We start from the raw sequence: 16,980 nt of genomic DNA on the forward strand, positions 1-16,980 counted from the left end.
AATTGTCTTACGTATTAATCTACTAAAAAGATTGGAATGAAATAAATAAAAATATTTCTCGATGATGATAAGGATTTAACTCTATGAAATGAATTTTGTTGTTTTACAAATGAAATTTAAATAAATTTATATATTAATAAAAAACTAATTAATTAATATTTTATATTTTTATTTATTATATATATATATATTGCTTTTATTTATGTATATATATATATTGCTTTTATTTATTTAGGTTGTATTAATAAAATAATATTTTATGTTTTTATAATGTTCATCGGGATCGATATATTACTTATTTTCCAAATTGTTTTTTTTTTTAAAATTGTTGACTACTATTTCATATGTACCTTTTTTAATAAAAAAATAAGGTTCTAATAAAAATTAAATTTTAATGAAAATGAAAAAGAAAAATTTTACGTTACGTATTTAAATTCATTTTATTTAAAATTCCAAAGAAAAACGATGGCTACTTGAGTCATTTCACGAGTCCAGGCCGATTTTCTTGCCAAACCTTTTGCCAAATTTCCTCGCATGCTGATCGGGATAAAAAAAACCCTAATTTTGGAAACGAACAAATCAAGAAAAGACCAAGAATTTCTCTCTCGAAATTTTCGTAGTCGAAAATTCCGATTCAATTAACAAGCTGTCGACCTTGCAGATTCCCTTCTTATCGTCAATCAATTTTTCATTAGATCTACTGACAGTCTTTTTATCGAAGATTCGTTTAAATGTTACGTAGCTAAATTAAAAGGAAAGATTTTCAGTTTCTTTTTCCTGGGGATTTGTTATGGCGGATGCGCTGTCTGTGATTCCAGCAGCTGTTCTTCGTAATCTTTCCGATAAGCTCTATGAAAAGCGCAAAAATGCTGCTTTGGAGGTAATGCATTACGTACGGGGATATGCGTGTTTTTATGTTAGTGTGTACGAGCGTGCCTTTTTGGAAAATTTGTCGTGAGTTTGAAATATTCGGCTTACAAGTGTGTATCGGGCTTCCATTTTGTCAGTCATTTTTATATTCTGGAGGTTTTGATTAAATCTAGGTGGAAGGGATAGTAAAGCAATTAGTCGGTGCTGGGGATCACGAAAAAATCAAGGCCGTGATCAATTTGTTAGCCAACGAATACACTTATTCACCCCAGGCGAATCATCGGAAAGTATGCTACTAGTTTCATAGTCAATGTTGGAGTTCATTCATCTAGTATGTTAGCTAAAAGGTTTCATTTGTTTTTTTTCTATTTTTAGGGAGGGTTGATAGGATTGGCAGCAGCTACAGTGGCTTTGACATCAAATGCCTCGCAGCATCTTGAAGTAAGAATGTTAAAGTGAAGATCCAGTTTCATATTTGTTTTTTTCAGTTTCTTCCACTCCTGGATTTTTGAATTTTTATCCTTTTATTGTAACAATACCTTTTAAAATTTAAAAGCGTCTCTAATAAATATATTTTGGTTCTTCTTTGTTTGTGCAACTGCTTATTATTTGACAGCGGTCAGACAAGGAAAGAACATTTTCTTAACAGAATGTATCAGATTGCCATCTAGTTTTCTCATCTGTTAATTGACTTCAGTGCCGATTTTAATCACATGAAATGATAAAATCATCACGTCTTATTAATTTACACTAATCTGGTTAGTTTATGAGAAGCTAATCACCTTAGAAATGCAATCATACAGTTGATTTAATTGTCTGGATTCTAGGAAAACCTGATTCCTTTGTTTTTTGATTTACCATTGATGCTTTAGAATTTAAGAAACCACATGCTGTTGCTGTCATTGAATATAAAAATTTGCAGTTTTCATGAATATTCATGGCTGAATGCCTATATTATTGCCTATATATAATGTTTTGGCCTTTTGGGCATAGTAAACACATTTAGATTCCTGCTTCAGGGAACTCAAAAGGTGAAGCTTGCTAAGCTCCTTCCTGTTTAAATGTAGCAACCAGTTAGGCATAAAAATGGCCAAGCAAGTTATGCTCTATCTATTGCAGGATGCAGGGAATGCCAGTGGTCTAGTGTACCTATTTGGATGGAATAAACTGAGGGATATTCTTATCTAATCCATCACTTCTGATCCCGTAGCCTTGTAACATTTTATAGTTTGTGACTTTGTGTACTCGGATGTACCTATCTTTTTAGTTTTTATTTCAGTAAATTTTGCTGAATTGGTTAAGGTATTGAAATTTGGACTTTGTGATTCAGCGATTGAGACTACTGGGTGAGGATGGATTGTGTTTTGTGGAAAGATGAGGTATCTTGAACTCAAGTTAATTTTAAGGGCACTTGGGAATTATAGATTAAAGAAAGAAATAATGATTTTAAAATAGAATAATTTTTAAATGCTAAGAGCTAATGAATTAGCTAACTTTGTGTATAAGATTCCGTGATATGTTGCTACCGTATCTTGTAAATGTGAGGTATGCCTCAAAACACACAGAGTACAACAGAAGGATCACACGTTGCTCAGGTTTACCCTTTTTAGAGGAATATCTAATTATCGGGCATGATTTCCTTGGCCCAAGTGTGTTAATCAGTCCGTTCATTTCAATTTTATGCGAATGTTGAGATGGTAATGAATGCTAGAAACTGGTCTGTAATGTCACAGAAGTAACACTTTCAAAATTGCACTGCATGGAACTTGACCTTTTTTGCTTGTTAAGTTAATTCATGTATAAAAATGAATATACTTTCCTCCCTGAAAATGAGTCAAGGTTGCCAGTTGGTAAGCAGCTCGCTCCTTCGGACTTGATATTAGTTTGATTCACCTATAAGCGACCGCTGTTGGGTAAGAGTTGAATTCTCCATTTTGAGAATCAGAAGAATAGAAAACATTTTCCTCCCTTGAAGTAAAACTATAGTGCATGCATATGAGTTCTTACGTGCCATTTTTCTTATAGCTGATTCATATTTCCTTCTCTTCTTTTGCTTCCTATTTGTCTGGTTCATTGTTTCTTCGGGTGTTTCTGGTGAAGTTTGTTTGATATAATGCCTCTCTCTTCTGTGGTTGCTCCAGCATATTGTACCCCCCGTTTTAGCTTCCTTTTCTGATCAAGACAGCCGAGTTCGATATTATGCTTGTGAAGCTCTGTATAACATTGCAAAGGTACAAAAACTGAGGACTTCTGTTATGTTCCATTTTTCCTTGTGTATTTTAGGTGTCGTGATTGCAAATTGACAGGTCGTGAGAGGCGATTTTATCGTGTTCTTCAACCAGATTTTTGACGCGCTGTGTAAGCTTTCGGCAGATTCAGATCCTAACGTACAGAGCGCTGCTCATCTTTTAGATAGACTTGTAAAGGTATGTGGTTTATTTTTTTGGAGTTTGCATGCATGCATATATTTATGCATAACATATATAGGTACAAATTTTTTCATTATTGCTAATTTTGGCTGCTTGTAATGCAGGATATTGTCACGGAGAGTGATCAGTTTAGGTCTGCTGTCTCGCCTATTTTGTTCACATAGCAGTGTATCAAACTGAATTCTTTGATTTCTCTAATAATGCAGCAATCATTTAACTTTCTACTGCTGCCATTTTCACCTGACTCAGCATTGAAGAATTTATTCCATTGTTGAGAGAACGAATGAATGTCCTAAACCCTTATGTACGCCAATTTCTGGTAGGATGGATTACTGTTCTAGATAGTGTACCAGATATTGATATGCTGGGGTTTCTCCCTGATTTTCTCGATGGTGAGAAGATCAAAATACATTCACAATCTATAATATTCTTACAGATGTATGTTCTCACATTGGTGATGAAATTGCAGGCTTATTTAACATGCTTAGTGATTCTAGCCATGAAATAAGGCAACAAGCTGATTCTGCACTTTCTGAATTTCTTCAAGAGATCAAGAACTCTCCAGTAAGATTCAGTGATGCTACATCATTAATTTCTTTAGTTGTGATTAGAGACGAGCATTTGTTGAGGAATCTTGCCTTTTAATGAGCCATGAGGATTAAAGGAAAAGAACCTTCTCCTGTAACCAATTTGTTAGGGTATATGAGTATATCGATTAATTTTTTTCAGTATTCTTGCTCACCAACTCCATGTTACTTTGTACACACACCACTGAAATTAGTCAGTGAACACGAACTTTTCTAGATTCATCGAACGATGTGGGACAGCGTGTGACAAAGAAGTCGAGAACGTCTTACAGGAACAATTATCTTGTAAATTTGAAAAGAATCCTTTCCAACTAATAATTTTTCTTGGAAAACTTAACTGGTTTCTCACCATGGTAGGAATCAAAAGCCTCAAATACTAATTTTTACCTCAAATTGAGATATGGTAATTGACTTGACGGCTCCCAAGCATGCTATAATATCTTGTATGAGCAATATGAAGGAACACAATCTTAGAATTCTCAGTAAACATAATAGCTACTTAATGATTCTTTCCCACCAAAACGAGAATAACAATGAAAAAAACGAGAGAGGGAAGAATCCAGACACAATATAATCATCAGCTAAGATGACATTGGAGATTGAATATCATTTGAATCCTAGAAGTGAAGATCAAAATGTTTCCACAGTTTTCACGTAATACCATATATTACACCTACGATTGAGAAATCTCAATTTTTGAGTTTTGGAATGTTTTTGAAAAAGGAAAACTTTGACCATGCAAAAATGGGTAACATAATTTTTTGAGTTATATGTTTAACCTTTTTAGATGAGGTTTTGAGAAGTTAGGAGTGATAAACTGTTCCTGTTCAATCCATAAAATATTTATAGAATGCATAGATCTGAAATTGGAAAGATTTCTATTTCAAACGAACACGGAATGAATGACAAGGAATGGAAATGCATCAAACTTCTAATTGTGCTTGCTCTTTATGGACTTGGCTATCTTATGACGACTTTTATTTCCTTACTAAACTCTATTTTATCTTAAATGAGGAAAGCACGTTTCTTGAACGGAAACAATCGGTAATTAGCAAACCCTACCCATTTGGTATTTAACAATAAAACGATTGACAGAACTGCCAGAATGCCTTTGTTGATTTTGTACGAACAAGTTGAAAGGTAGGGTAAGAAACAATTTTGCTAATGGAGGCATTCACTCTCTGGGAACCCTATTTATTTGATCATTTATCGATTAATTTTTGCTTCTGTGTTATGTATGTGGATTTCACCCGAAATATTCTCGTCAGAATTTACTTTCAAGTACCTTGTTCTTTGATCGATTTATCGGCTAATTGTTGGTCAGATCACCTTTCTTTGCCATATCATTTTGGAACTCCTCATCCTCATCCCCTTCTCCAGCATTGTTCCTTCTTTATGTTGAGAATTTATGCGACTGTACCTAATACCTAATGTGATTTTTTCTCTCGTTCTTATCAATTCTAGCCCTCTCATTGAATATTTCTCCATAACTTTGATATTCTTGATATCAAGTTGATTGCTGAAATAAGGATTATGTTTTGTGCCTTTAATCTTGACCGGTGTTATACCCACGGAGAACAACATTTCCCTGCAAGTGAGTTTTTATCTTGATTCCCTCTAATCCTGGTATGAATTCAGTGATTGATTTGATGGGAGAAGACCAACCTTCTAGTTCCTGACTAGAAAAAAAACTCTAGAACTGCAGAAAAATAAAAGCCCATCTTGAATTTCACTTCCTCATAATGAACGAACCAACCATCTTTCGTATTACCGGAAGATCATTCAGTGCTTATAAAGGGCATGGCTTGACCGAAATTGGATACTGTGATGTCATATTGAAGACTTGATAACGTTGTGTGCATTCCTAAAATAGGAGACATTTCCACAGATCTCGTATTAGAACGCTACCTAAATATTTATATGTTCAGTTTTGCCCTCTGATTTACCTTTGTTATTTTGAACATTAGTTTACCTTTTTAGCAATTGTTTGAGAAGTGCTACTTTTGAAGTCTGTAGATTATGGTCGAATGGCTGAGATACTAGTGCAAAGGGCAGCTTCACCTGATGAGTTTACTCGATTGACTGCTATTACCTGGGCAAGTCCTTTATGTGCTTTTATGATGTGTGGTAGTAAGATATTTTTTGGTTTTCATTCTGTCAGATTTAGTTTTGTGCACAACTTCTCTCTGCAGATTAATGAGTTTGTAAAACTTGGTGGTGATCAACTCGTACCTTATTATGCTGATATTCTTGGTGCAATTTTACCTTGCATATCAGACAAGGAAGAGAAAATAAGAGTTGTAAGTTTCAATCTTCTTGTTGACCAAAAAAAATGCTTCAACATTGTATCCCACATTTTTCGAAAGAACTGATTCACCTGTAAGGACTTGTAAACTGAATTGTCATTAATTTGTTGCATGTCTTCCTTGACCTCCCCAATTTTTTCTTTGTTCTAGCGGGTGCAGACTTATGTTATTGTTTGACATTCAGGTTGCTCGTGAAACAAATGAAGAGCTTCGTGGAATGAAAGCTGATCCAGCTGAAGGATTCGATATCGGAGCAATTCTTTCTGTAGCTAGGAGGTATCTTTTTCCTATTTGAAAAACTAGGTTTATTTCACTTGTGGTTTATTGATGGCCCTTATAGAAGGTGATCAGATATTACATAGTGCTATAGTTGCTTTTCCCAATGCCTTTTGGTGGATGAGTTGTGTTGTTGAAATTTAATTTTTTCGATGTGTCAGTCATCTGTCTACTGAATGGGAGGCAACGCGTATTGAAGCTCTACGCTGGATATCGGCCCTTTTAAACCGACATCGAACAGAGGTGATGATGAATATTTCCTATTTCCAAGGAACATTATTTAAAAGAAATTTTCGTAATGCATATCCATGGAAGTACACCTTTTAGTATTTGTGGAGTTTGAACTGGTATAGCATCTCATCCACACAATACTAATAGAATGAATCATCTACTCATCGAAGAGTAAAAAATGATTTTCTGTATAGTTGTGCACTATCAGACATTTTGCAAATTCAGTAAAAGCTTATGTTGAATGCATATATTATGCTAAATTTGAGATTTAGGTCTCGTATATGTGATTGATTAATTTGTAAGAATTGGAGTTTTTTGTAGACGTACTGTAGGAGTGAAACTTGGAATCTTAAAGGAAGTCCTGCTGTGCTTAATTGTGTTCTCTTTTCACCGACAGTTGGTCGAAAATCTTTGATCAATAAAAATATTTGATTGTGGGCATTTTACTAGCATTGCAAAATTGTTGAACTTTCAATCACATCATTTTGGGAATTGATGAGTAGATTTTCACTTTCCATTTTCTTACTTGAAACAGGTTCTATCATTTTTGAATGATATCTTTAAAACTCTTCTGACGGCACTTTCAGATCCATCTGATGAGGTATTTTCTCCTCTCACTTTCCACACTTTCTCAATGCCTAACTTTTTAAAACCAATTTCTGCTTCAATTTTAGCCTGTAATCTTTTTGATGGAGACATTGTAAGATTTAGTTTCTTTGCTTTATAAACTATGCAGTCAAATATTACATTTTGCGTGTAAGAACCATATGATAGGTGAAATGCTTCATTTACATATTTCTACGTCTCTATTGATTTGATGCTTTACTCGCCTACACTAGTTGTGGAAATTTCTCAATCATGTTCTACAGATTGGAGGTCTACTGTGTTGAGTTTACATTAACTTCAGCACCATTTAACTTACAATTTGTGGATGTGACTGATTGGATATGTGTCATGTCCAACTTTTTAACATTCTTTACATTTGGTGTGCTCTTTTATGTTGGTCAACACTTTCATTTCTCATCACGGGAGATTTAATTTCTGGATAGTAACAAATATTCTCCTTGTTTCCATTTGGTCTCAGGTTGTGCTGCTGGTACTTGAAGTCCATGCATGTATTGCCAAAGATGAGAAGCATTTTCATCAGCTCACTTTGTATTTAATTGAAAATTTTAGAGATGACTATTCTCTCTTGGAGAAGTGAGTTATTTGTCTGTGCTTCTATGAGTATACTGAAATAACTTTATTTGATATTGTTTGAGTAAAGTAAACCTTTGTTCTTGCAGGCGTGGCGCCCTGATAATTCGTAGACTTTGTGTGCTACTTGATGCTGAAACCATGTATCGGAAGCTTTCCGCAATACTTCAAGGGGAACCAGATTTGGATTTTGCATCAACCATGGTTCAAGTACTGTGTTGTTCACACCTGGAGTATTATCGTGCTTCATTCTTTTTGGTCTTGTCTACCATCGATAGATAACCAGTTTCAATATTTACTTCTTTTGCTTATTTATGATTTCCAGTAATTGTATACTCCTTGTTTTTAGGTTTTATTCTTTTTGCTTCTTTCTATTTGTGGTAAGGTTGGGGTCTGCCGGTTGGTCAGCAAGAGATATTCCTGTGAATGTGCCCGTTTTTTCGTTTCAGGCTCTGAACTTGATTTTACTCACTTCTTCCGAGTTGGCTGGCATTAGAGATCTCCTAAAACAATCACTGTTGAATGAAGCTGGAAAAAATTTATTTCTATCTCTATATGCTTCGTGGTGCCACTCACCAATGGCTATCACAAGCCTTTGCTTGTTAACTCAGGTACGAGCTTCGTGATTAGTGGTCAGCATCTCTTTACCTGCCTTTGTCTTTGCCTCTGCCGTGATTTCTTTCAATGTCAGTACGTTTATCTTATTGATGGCATTGCTATGCAGACATATCAGCATGCGGGTTCTATTATCCAATCTCTGGCTGAGGAAGATATTAATGTCAAGTTCTTAGTCCAATTGGATAAATTGATCCACCTTCTGGAGACTCCTACCTTTGCTTACCTTAGATTACAGGTAATTTTAGTAAATGTGGCTAGCTATGACAAATTTCGACTTTCTTCTACTACAGACGTGACAATTTCAACTTACATAATTGGTTTCCGTAACAGCTTTCTCTTATAAACAGACTTGGGATGCACATGTAAAAAATTTTCACCTATTTAAGCATAGTTGTCAAAAGCTAGCCCTTAAGCGCAAAGTGCCACGAAGCGCTCGGAGAGCTCCGAAGGGCACAACATCTACGAAGCTCGCGCTTCGGTGAGCTCGAGAGAAAAGCGCTCCATTTTTTAAAAAAATTGTGCTGAATAATTAAAAAAAATAATAAAAAAACCCTAAGTAACTTATCGATCGATTTCTCTTTGGCTGTTCTTCTGCCTCTGCTCCTCTGGGCTCTACCTTACCGATAGTCTCCAGCTCGCCGCTGCCGCCTCTGCCTAATTTATCGATAAGAATTTTTTTCTTTTAGATTAATATCTTTGAATATTAGAATGAATCTCATCCTTTTGCGTTAGTCTCTTTTCATAGCAGACCAAAGCTGGCCCAATTCTTGTCCCTATTTATCCCTTTAAGAAAGTATTATTGTATAGAAACAATTATATCGATGCATGTAATACTAAATAATGTATTGTTTGAATCTTTTACTTTTGGGGGGGATAATATTTAATTAGGCAAACACTTGAGCGCTTTTTTGGACCTCATGCTTTTGACAACTATGTATTTAAGCAACTTTGTCAACTTGTCACTTGTGTTAAACTTTTTCTCTGTTTAGCCTTGAAACTTATGTATGTGAACTTGTGAAGCTATGTGTGTAATCAATGCTTATTTTTGTGCATGTTTGCTCTGGTAATGGTCCATTTACAATAGATAAGTTAGACCACAAGAAGAGGGACCATATAAATTTTAGCCGTTGGAATGTGGTGTGAGCATTGGTGTGGAGAAGCTGAGTGGCAATAAAGTCTTAGTTGTATTTGATCAAGAAAATGGTGTTCATTCATCTTTGCTTAAAAATGTGAATTATCTCGAATCCATGTTCTGCTGTAATCAGAATTATATGTTGGGCACAGATACAAGCATACTCTTACTTGAATGCAGTTGTTGAAGTCTTGAAATGGGCGCAGGAAGCTATTTATAACCGGGGCAATTTCGTAAATATATATTTTTTGATCCGAAACGATAATTTTATTATAATAGTAGAAAAAATCACAAAAGGGCGGATGAGAAGTCCGCTAAGCACCCTAGAACGACTACAACAGTATTGTCAGCTGTAAATAAATTTCCAATCTCTAACTAGATCTGATATGAAGAGTCGAAGAGGTGACTAAACTCTGGCAACCTAGTCGACCAGCTGGCAACTCTGAATTTGATCTTCTCCCAGATCTCGTCTCTAGACTATGTTGCGTCTTTGAAGATTCTTTTGTTCCGTTCTAGACAAACTGACCAAAAGATACAATGAATTACCAAATACCAAAAGGTCCTAGTCCTTTTCTCGGGAAGTTAAGCCTGGCTCGAAAAGGAACAAGTCCTGCACCTTTCTTGGAACTGTTTACTCGAAACCCAACTCTTGCAACACTTTTATCCATATTCCCCTCGTGAGAGAACAATGCAACAATAGATGATCTTGGTCCTCCTCTTTTTTCATGACTTAATTGCTATCGAGAACTGTCGTTGATTGTCAGGTTTTATTACCATGCGGAAATGGTATCGATGACAATTATTCACTTGCCTTTTGATACTTGTTTTGTTGGTTCTTGAACATTCTCTCATCCTGTGCTTTATAAGTTCTAATTCTGATCTTTCATTCATTACCTCTGTAAGTTAATGACAAAATATTATCGCAGCACTTGTCTTTATTATTTGTTAAACATCTCATGTACAAAACCTTTTATTTATGTCATTATACATCTCTTATTTGCCTATTGCAGCTTCTTGAACCTGGAAGATATATATGGTTGTTGAAAGCCTTGTATGGTCTTCTGATGTTACTTCCCCAGGTATATATGCTCACCAGTTTCTTAGTTTAATCAGCATGTTAGAAATCTCAACTGCAGATGATGGCCTCATTGCAGATTCCTTCCACATAGCTTCTAGGGTTTATTGTTTGGCCTGTTTTATCAGGCACATTGTTGATTTGATGTTTTAAATTCAATTCCTCTTTGCCGAACTACTGTGAAATATTGGCCTGAGAAAAATGTAAAAACGATAGTTGATGGGAAATTAATCAATCAGTAGGAGCATGCAGACAAAGATTGAAGTTGAGATGCTTGAAGGACTGGGAGGGAAGAAAGTGCACATTAACCAAGGACAAGAAACTATTTTACACAATTTTTTTTAACTTCAAAGAGCAACTGTCATATAATTAAATGCAAATGTTAATTTTAGTAATTCATTGTAGCAAATGGAACCAGTAGAGAAGAATGCTTTACAAGCAAACAATTGACAACACTATCCTCAAATGAACATTCCTTGAAAACAAGTCTTAAAGACAGACAACAAACACCACAACCCAAGGAAATTGGTAAATAAGACACTGTATAAATAACAAAATAATAAGCAGTTTTCGGCCACAAGTCTGCCCTGGCCAGAAAAAGATCTGCATATTTCTTGGGAGAGCTGGATAGTTGGTAGCTTAAAACCGAATATGCATCAGTCCTAAAGCCTGCATGTTGGTTTTGAAGAACTGCGTATATTTGTATCCATGATTTCTCTCTATTCACACAATCTTTAAATGCCCTTGTATTGTATTACACTCCTAAGAACTTTTGCAGGCTTCGATAGAAGTTAGTAGCGGTGTAGCAATAGAAATTTGGTGGTAATCTCATTTGTTAGCGGGACTACCTAATACAAGGATTACATATATGGTAGGAGATCAGAATGTTTTTTCTTGGGAATGGAAAATCCATCACTGGGTTTTATCAACTTGGGTATTCTTCCTCGATTGATGGAGGGTCCAGTTCAATTCACTAATATTTCCATATGTATATATGCGTGGTCATAGGTCTTTTGAGTGCATTGATTCCCTCGATTACGCTTTGCATATTTCTTTGTTTTGCACTGCTGAAGGAATTATTAAAACTCGAGTATTTGTTTCTGTTTCGTGGGAAAAAATCTGTTTCAAATATTATTTTCAAAAACCATAAAGGTAAGACCCATTCTATGAGAAATAAATGGACGCTTGTTCTGTTCATTTAACATAATTTTGCTGAATATACTTGTACTTTATTATTTCATGGCCATTAATTCTGTTTGATAAGTCTCTTCTCATGCATCAATGCAGCAAAGTGTAGCATTCAAGATCCTCCAGACGAGGTTAAAAACTGTACCCCCATACTCTTTCAGTGGTGAGCAATACAAGCGCATGTCACCAGGAAGTACTTTGTTGGAAGGTAAGCATGTAGGCGGATTGCAAGTTTCAGATGGTGACATCAGTGAAGATCCACATAACATGCATGGCGGTATGGACTTTGACTCAAGACTGCGGCAGTTTAAGCATGTGCAGCAGCAACATCGCATGCATACTAAATCTCAGGCTCAATCGCGTTACAATTCTGCTTCATCTGGAAAGGTTTGTTGTGCTTAGTTTCTGGATATCAATATAGTTTGTTATATGGGATTTTTATTCAATTGCGATATCTGTTCAATTTTCTTTTAAAAAGAAATAGATGGATTTATTGCTCATTTACATACAACCCTATCTTAAAATAAATTCTAGCTGAGCCCAAGGTTAGAATGAAATACTCTCATACAAAGTTGGATTCGGTTGCTTAACGCTCTCGACTCTTGAAATGTTCTTATGTTCAAATATTTTTCAGTGATTTTTTTTTTCTTTTAACAGCTCTTACACTGCACCAAAAACGTTTGCACTATATTTGCTGATAATTAACTTGTGAATTGTTCTGCGGCCAAATGTTTATCTTTTGTTCAGGACGTACAAAGACCAGAAGAACCAAGTCGTCCTCCATCGTCGCAAGAAAAAAATAGGCCTCCTTCAATGCCGTCACGCAGAGGTCCTGGGCAATAATCTTATGCACTGGTGTTGAGGTTATTTATAACTAGGATTCCATTATTTAATGCTGCCGAGTTTTTCTAGCATATGTAAATTGTATATCCTAATAGCTTCTCTATTGAACCCTAAAGGGTTTGTCATGGTTGGCAGTGGAAATTTCTTGGCTGACTTGCCAAGCTATTCTTTTTCATCAACAGCTACACACCCATATGGTTATGTTATTTTTATTGAGAAACCATATGGGAGAAAAAAAAGATGGATGTTGGGTTTAGGTTGTACTGAGTTTGTTTCTCCTTATATCTCAATTCATTGGCTACAAGTACTCAACGTATCTTAACACGGCTATGATTAGATTATTTTACTTAGCGGACTTGAGATTTTTCCAAAACGCATTGTATATTTTAAAATCTAATAATTTTAATAGAGACAACGTCGGTTCTCAAGCACAAAAAGATTTGCTAGGTTTTACGTTTTTTCTGTTCCTATGGGATCAGAATGAGCCAACAATTAGTTTCTTTCATATAAAACATAGATCCTGGAAAACATACGAGTACATGTACAACTGGATTCGCAAACCAACTTAAACTCCGACCATTGGCCTACGGCGGAAGCGTGGGAAAAAAAACAAAATGATATCTACAACATCCCTCCAAGATTTACCCAGTGGTGTGTAAATTTGGGGAATTTATGCAACAAGTGACTGCAAAAACTAAGCCTCGCACTTATGACTCTCATAATGCATATATCTTATCATCAGAATTATAATCATCCAAATCAGAAATATTTGCGGAATATGACCATGAGAACGATTTGCTTCCGCTTGCTCGTCTGATCCGTCTCTGAGAATTGTTACCACATATTCCAAAATGCTGTCGGAAAACGAAGTAACACAAACTAATTAAAGTCCCCACGAGAATCGGAGCCCCAACGACAGTTATCGTAGTCGCCATCCAAGAACTTTTCTTCCCCACGACGACAAAAGATATTGATAGAAACGCCCCACAAGTGCTGATACAGGCGGCCCACATCATCTTATTCACTACTGAGACTACTTGTTTTTGAGCTCTGGTTTCCCAAGCAATCAAAGTGATCTGAACGACTACTACAGAAAGTGATAAGAAAAGGGCAGTAGAATCTAAGAGACAGAACGCACGGAAAGCAACCGTTTCTGAAATACGTGATTCGCCTACTTCTGGTCCGTCTGAAAGATACTGACCGGGCAAGTTAAATAGAGCAAGAAAAGCAATGGATGCCACAAGAACAGCAACGACCGTGACAGAGTTGATGGTATTTTGAACGGCTTCTCTGTGAATTTTCTTGAGTTCTTTGGCAATTCCTGAGACCCGTCTCTGTGTTTTCTCGTTCTGTTTGATTTGGGAGTGGACTTCATGCTTAATGTCACTAACGGTTCTTTTGAGTTCCATCGCTTCATCAGCTTGGCCTATGTGTCTTGCGTGCTTGGCACCAGCCTCGACCAGAGCTTCCTTGATTTCCAGAGCTGAGTCTCCGTATTGAAGTTTCTCTGCTATGTCCATCGCAGTTTCACGTTGAATATTTATGGCATTGACCTCGACATGTGCGTAAGTCAGTAAAAGTCCAACTATCTGACATGGAAAAGCAATTTCTATGTTCAATAAGAACACGATATAGAGTAAGGTAGTAGAATTTTCATGATAAGTATATACATCAATTAATATATACCTGAGAACGATTCTTCCGAGTAGCTATATGCAAAGCCATATTACCCTTTTTGTCCCGTTCATTTAATATCGAGTGATCAGCTTCCAGTAATTCATCTACCACAGATGTCTCCTGACCTTTAACAGCCATGTGCAAGGCAGTTTGGCCCTTCTTATCCTTAATAGAGACAATACCTGGATCCCTCTGGACGAGTGCTTTTACGATGTTTAACCTACCATATCTGGCAGTTGTGTGCAATGGAGTTTTCCCATTTTTCCGAACAATCATCATCGAGCTCACATCTGCATCGAGTATCGCATTTACTACGTCTACATGACCTTGGGAAGCAGCTGAGTAAAGGGGGCTGGTGTTCGTTGAGTTGCATACTTTGCAAAGCTCAGGCCACTTCTTCAGCAGTTCTTGAACAATTCCTAAACACCAGAAATCAGGACTTTCGTTATGTGGAAATATCGACAAAAGTTCCAAGACCAGTAGTTTTCGAGAAAATTGAAACTTCATTTGGCAAAAACGATGATACATCGACACAAAAAGAAACATCCCGATCCAACTTCTCACAATCATGAATCTTCAATTTCGACAAAAAATAACAATTAAGCACACAATTCGATATCAATTGCTATGTATTTCTCATCATTCAATGTCTAACCTAAACTCTCACTAAATTCAGCTAACCATCCCTTGATCAATATAGAAACACCAAATAATTTCTGAAACTTTCTTAAAATTCAATCTGCATAACTTCAAAATTAAGCACACACGCACACAAAATTAATCAAAAAGTATAAAACATGAACACCAAAAAAATACACACACCACACACTCCACGCATACAAATTACAAGAAATTCCACTGACAAGGAGTAAATGGGTTATACCCAAATGGCCTCTGGCAGCAGCGACATGGAAAGTATCCATATCCCCTTTAGCCCTCATCATAACAGTCTCCAAATCACAGAAACCTACCAAATAGTTGAAAACCTCGACAAGATTATTCTCTGCAGAAACATACAAAGCAGTCTGCTTCTCATCATTTTGAAGGGCCATCCAAACAGAGAGATCTTGCCCTTCATTCTGGACGATGCTCTTGAGGGATTCAAGGTCATTAGATCGAACGGCCGAGAAGAATGATTGGTGGGTTATGAATCTTAAAGATTTTGAATCCATTCACTAACTGTACTGTAATCAAGTAAAAAACACGCATAAACAAAGTTAAGTTTCGATCTTTGAACTGATTTTTTTGCTCTGTTTCTTGCTCCGTTCTGCTATGTGAAGGAGTAGATGTGAGTTTACGTGGAACAGTGTAAAGGAGTCGTGATGGTGATGAAAATGTAGATGTGAAATGAGAAAGTCAATCGTCTTATATTAAATTAAAGTTGAGAAAAAATTGACCCTTTTTAACTTTTTTCGATATGTGACGTGTTCCACTGAAATTTATTAAGTAATAAATTAAATATTAGATTCAATCACAATCTTACATGGAAAGATATATATATACTCCAAAAATATATATATTCTTAAGGGCTGATTGATCCTGAGGCTTCCATGTTTGATATACTATGAATCTGTGGGTGAAATTCAGAAATATCCGCATAACATGGAATCACCACAAAAAAATAATTTTATAAATACGAAAAATTAATGAACGTGTTAGCCTTGCAATCCAAAGCAATCATTTATACAGATTCGATCTCTTCGTCTCACATTGTTTCTTTCTCTCATCTTTCATTCAATCCCGACGACAACCTTTTTGTCGCTTCGCTTCCTTTTATTTTGATCATGGGACTTAAATCATTATTCAATCGGAAGAAGAAACAACGCCGCGGTGGTGGGGAAGGACTGCCGCTCACATCGGGGAATGTCGAACCCATAAACTCCAGATCATCGTCTCTGAGTTCCCGTGTCAGGATCGAGGAGGAGTTGGAGCAAGTTTTCAAGAAATTCGACGTCAATGGAGACGGCAAGATCTCTGCGTCCGAGCTGGGTTCTATAATGAGCAGCCTGGGGAACACCGCCACGGAGGAGGAACTGGACACCATGATTCGCGAGGTGGATTCGGACGGGGACGGGTTCATCAATTTACAGGAATTCATCGAGTTGAACACCAAGGACATCGATCATGACGAGATCTTGGAGAATCTGAGGGACGCGTTCCAGGTATTTGATATCGATAAAAACGGATCGATCTCAGCGGAGGAGCTGCAGGATGTGTTGATGAGCCTGGGAGAAGAATGCACGTTGGCTGAATGCAGGAAAATGATAAGCGGGGTGGATTCAGATGGGAATGGGGAGATCAGTTTCGAGGAGTTTAAGGTGATGATGACAATGGGATCTCGTTTTGATGCCGCCATGGAACCAAAGATTGACTGAGACAGAGATTATCTTCTTCCATATATTCCATTCGTTCTCTGTAATATTCTCTGCGATCGAGTATCTTTATCATTCAACGTTTAACCTTCTTCAACCTTGTAGTACATGTAGAAGCTCCTCTTAAGATAGAATTAAATTTGATTTTTATTCAAAAGTTATAGCAAAAATTCCATTAA

General features: G+C 36.4%; 3 protein-coding genes across 3 annotated transcripts; 2 read left to right on the forward strand and 1 right to left on the reverse strand.

Moving 5' to 3' along the window:
* The first annotated feature begins 483 nt into the window (after positions 1-483).
* On the forward strand, positions 484-13,034 carry LOC140966059 (protein VAC14 homolog). Its single transcript, XM_073426363.1, has 20 exons — positions 484-880; positions 1,044-1,157; positions 1,246-1,311; positions 3,012-3,101; positions 3,177-3,296; positions 3,404-3,432; positions 3,549-3,691; positions 3,769-3,863; positions 5,896-5,982; positions 6,079-6,186; positions 6,377-6,468; positions 6,630-6,711; positions 7,235-7,300; positions 7,784-7,899; positions 7,986-8,106; positions 8,346-8,507; positions 8,621-8,749; positions 10,657-10,725; positions 12,009-12,296; positions 12,657-13,034. Exons 1-20 carry the CDS (start codon positions 791-793, stop codon positions 12,750-12,752), a joined length of 2,163 nt encoding a protein of 720 aa, XP_073282464.1. The 5' UTR covers positions 484-790; the 3' UTR covers positions 12,753-13,034.
* A 199-nt stretch (positions 13,035-13,233) lies between these two features.
* LOC140966138 (ankyrin repeat-containing protein At2g01680-like) lies at positions 13,234-15,776 on the reverse strand. Its single transcript, XM_073426490.1, has 3 exons — positions 15,313-15,776; positions 14,439-14,848; positions 13,234-14,341 (listed from the first exon to the last, which is right to left on the reverse strand). The coding sequence occupies exons 1-3, from the start codon at positions 15,599-15,601 to the stop codon at positions 13,469-13,471; spliced, it is 1,572 nt and encodes a 523-aa protein (XP_073282591.1). The 5' UTR covers positions 15,602-15,776; the 3' UTR covers positions 13,234-13,468.
* A 299-nt stretch (positions 15,777-16,075) lies between these two features.
* LOC140966133 (probable calcium-binding protein CML25) lies at positions 16,076-16,837 on the forward strand. The gene has a single exon (XM_073426485.1). The coding sequence runs from the start codon at positions 16,076-16,078 to the stop codon at positions 16,802-16,804; it is 729 nt and encodes a 242-aa protein (XP_073282586.1). The 3' UTR covers positions 16,805-16,837.
* Positions 16,838-16,980: the final 143 nt, after the last annotated feature.

This window comes from Primulina huaijiensis, unplaced genomic scaffold (genome assembly GCF_012295235.1).
Source record: "Primulina huaijiensis isolate GDHJ02 unplaced genomic scaffold, ASM1229523v2 scaffold20025, whole genome shotgun sequence".
NCBI lineage: Eukaryota > Viridiplantae > Streptophyta > Magnoliopsida > Lamiales > Gesneriaceae > Primulina > Primulina huaijiensis.

Coding starts and splice junctions, on each gene's coding strand:
- LOC140966133 (XM_073426485.1), top strand. CDS start 16,076: ATGAACGTGTTAGCCTTGCAATCCAAAGCAATCATTTATACAGATTCG.
- LOC140966059 (XM_073426363.1), top strand. CDS start 791: ATGGCGGATGCGCTGTCTGTGATTCCAGCAGCTGTTCTTCGTAATCTT. Junction 881..1,043: donor GCAAAAATGCTGCTTTGGAG/GTAATGCATTAC, acceptor GATTAAATCTAG/GTGGAAGGGATAGTAAAGCA. Junction 3,692..3,768: donor TCTCCCTGATTTTCTCGATG/GTGAGAAGATCA, acceptor ATGAAATTGCAG/GCTTATTTAACATGCTTAGT.
- LOC140966138 (XM_073426490.1), bottom strand. CDS start 15,601: ATGGATTCAAAATCTTTAAGATTCATAACCCACCAATCATTCTTCTCG. Junction 14,849..15,312: donor TGCTGCCAGAGGCCATTTGG/GTATAACCCATT, acceptor TCTGGTGTTTAG/GAATTGTTCAAGAACTGCTG. Junction 14,342..14,438: donor CTCGGAAGAATCGTTCTCAG/GTATATATTAAT, acceptor TTTCCATGTCAG/ATAGTTGGACTTTTACTGAC.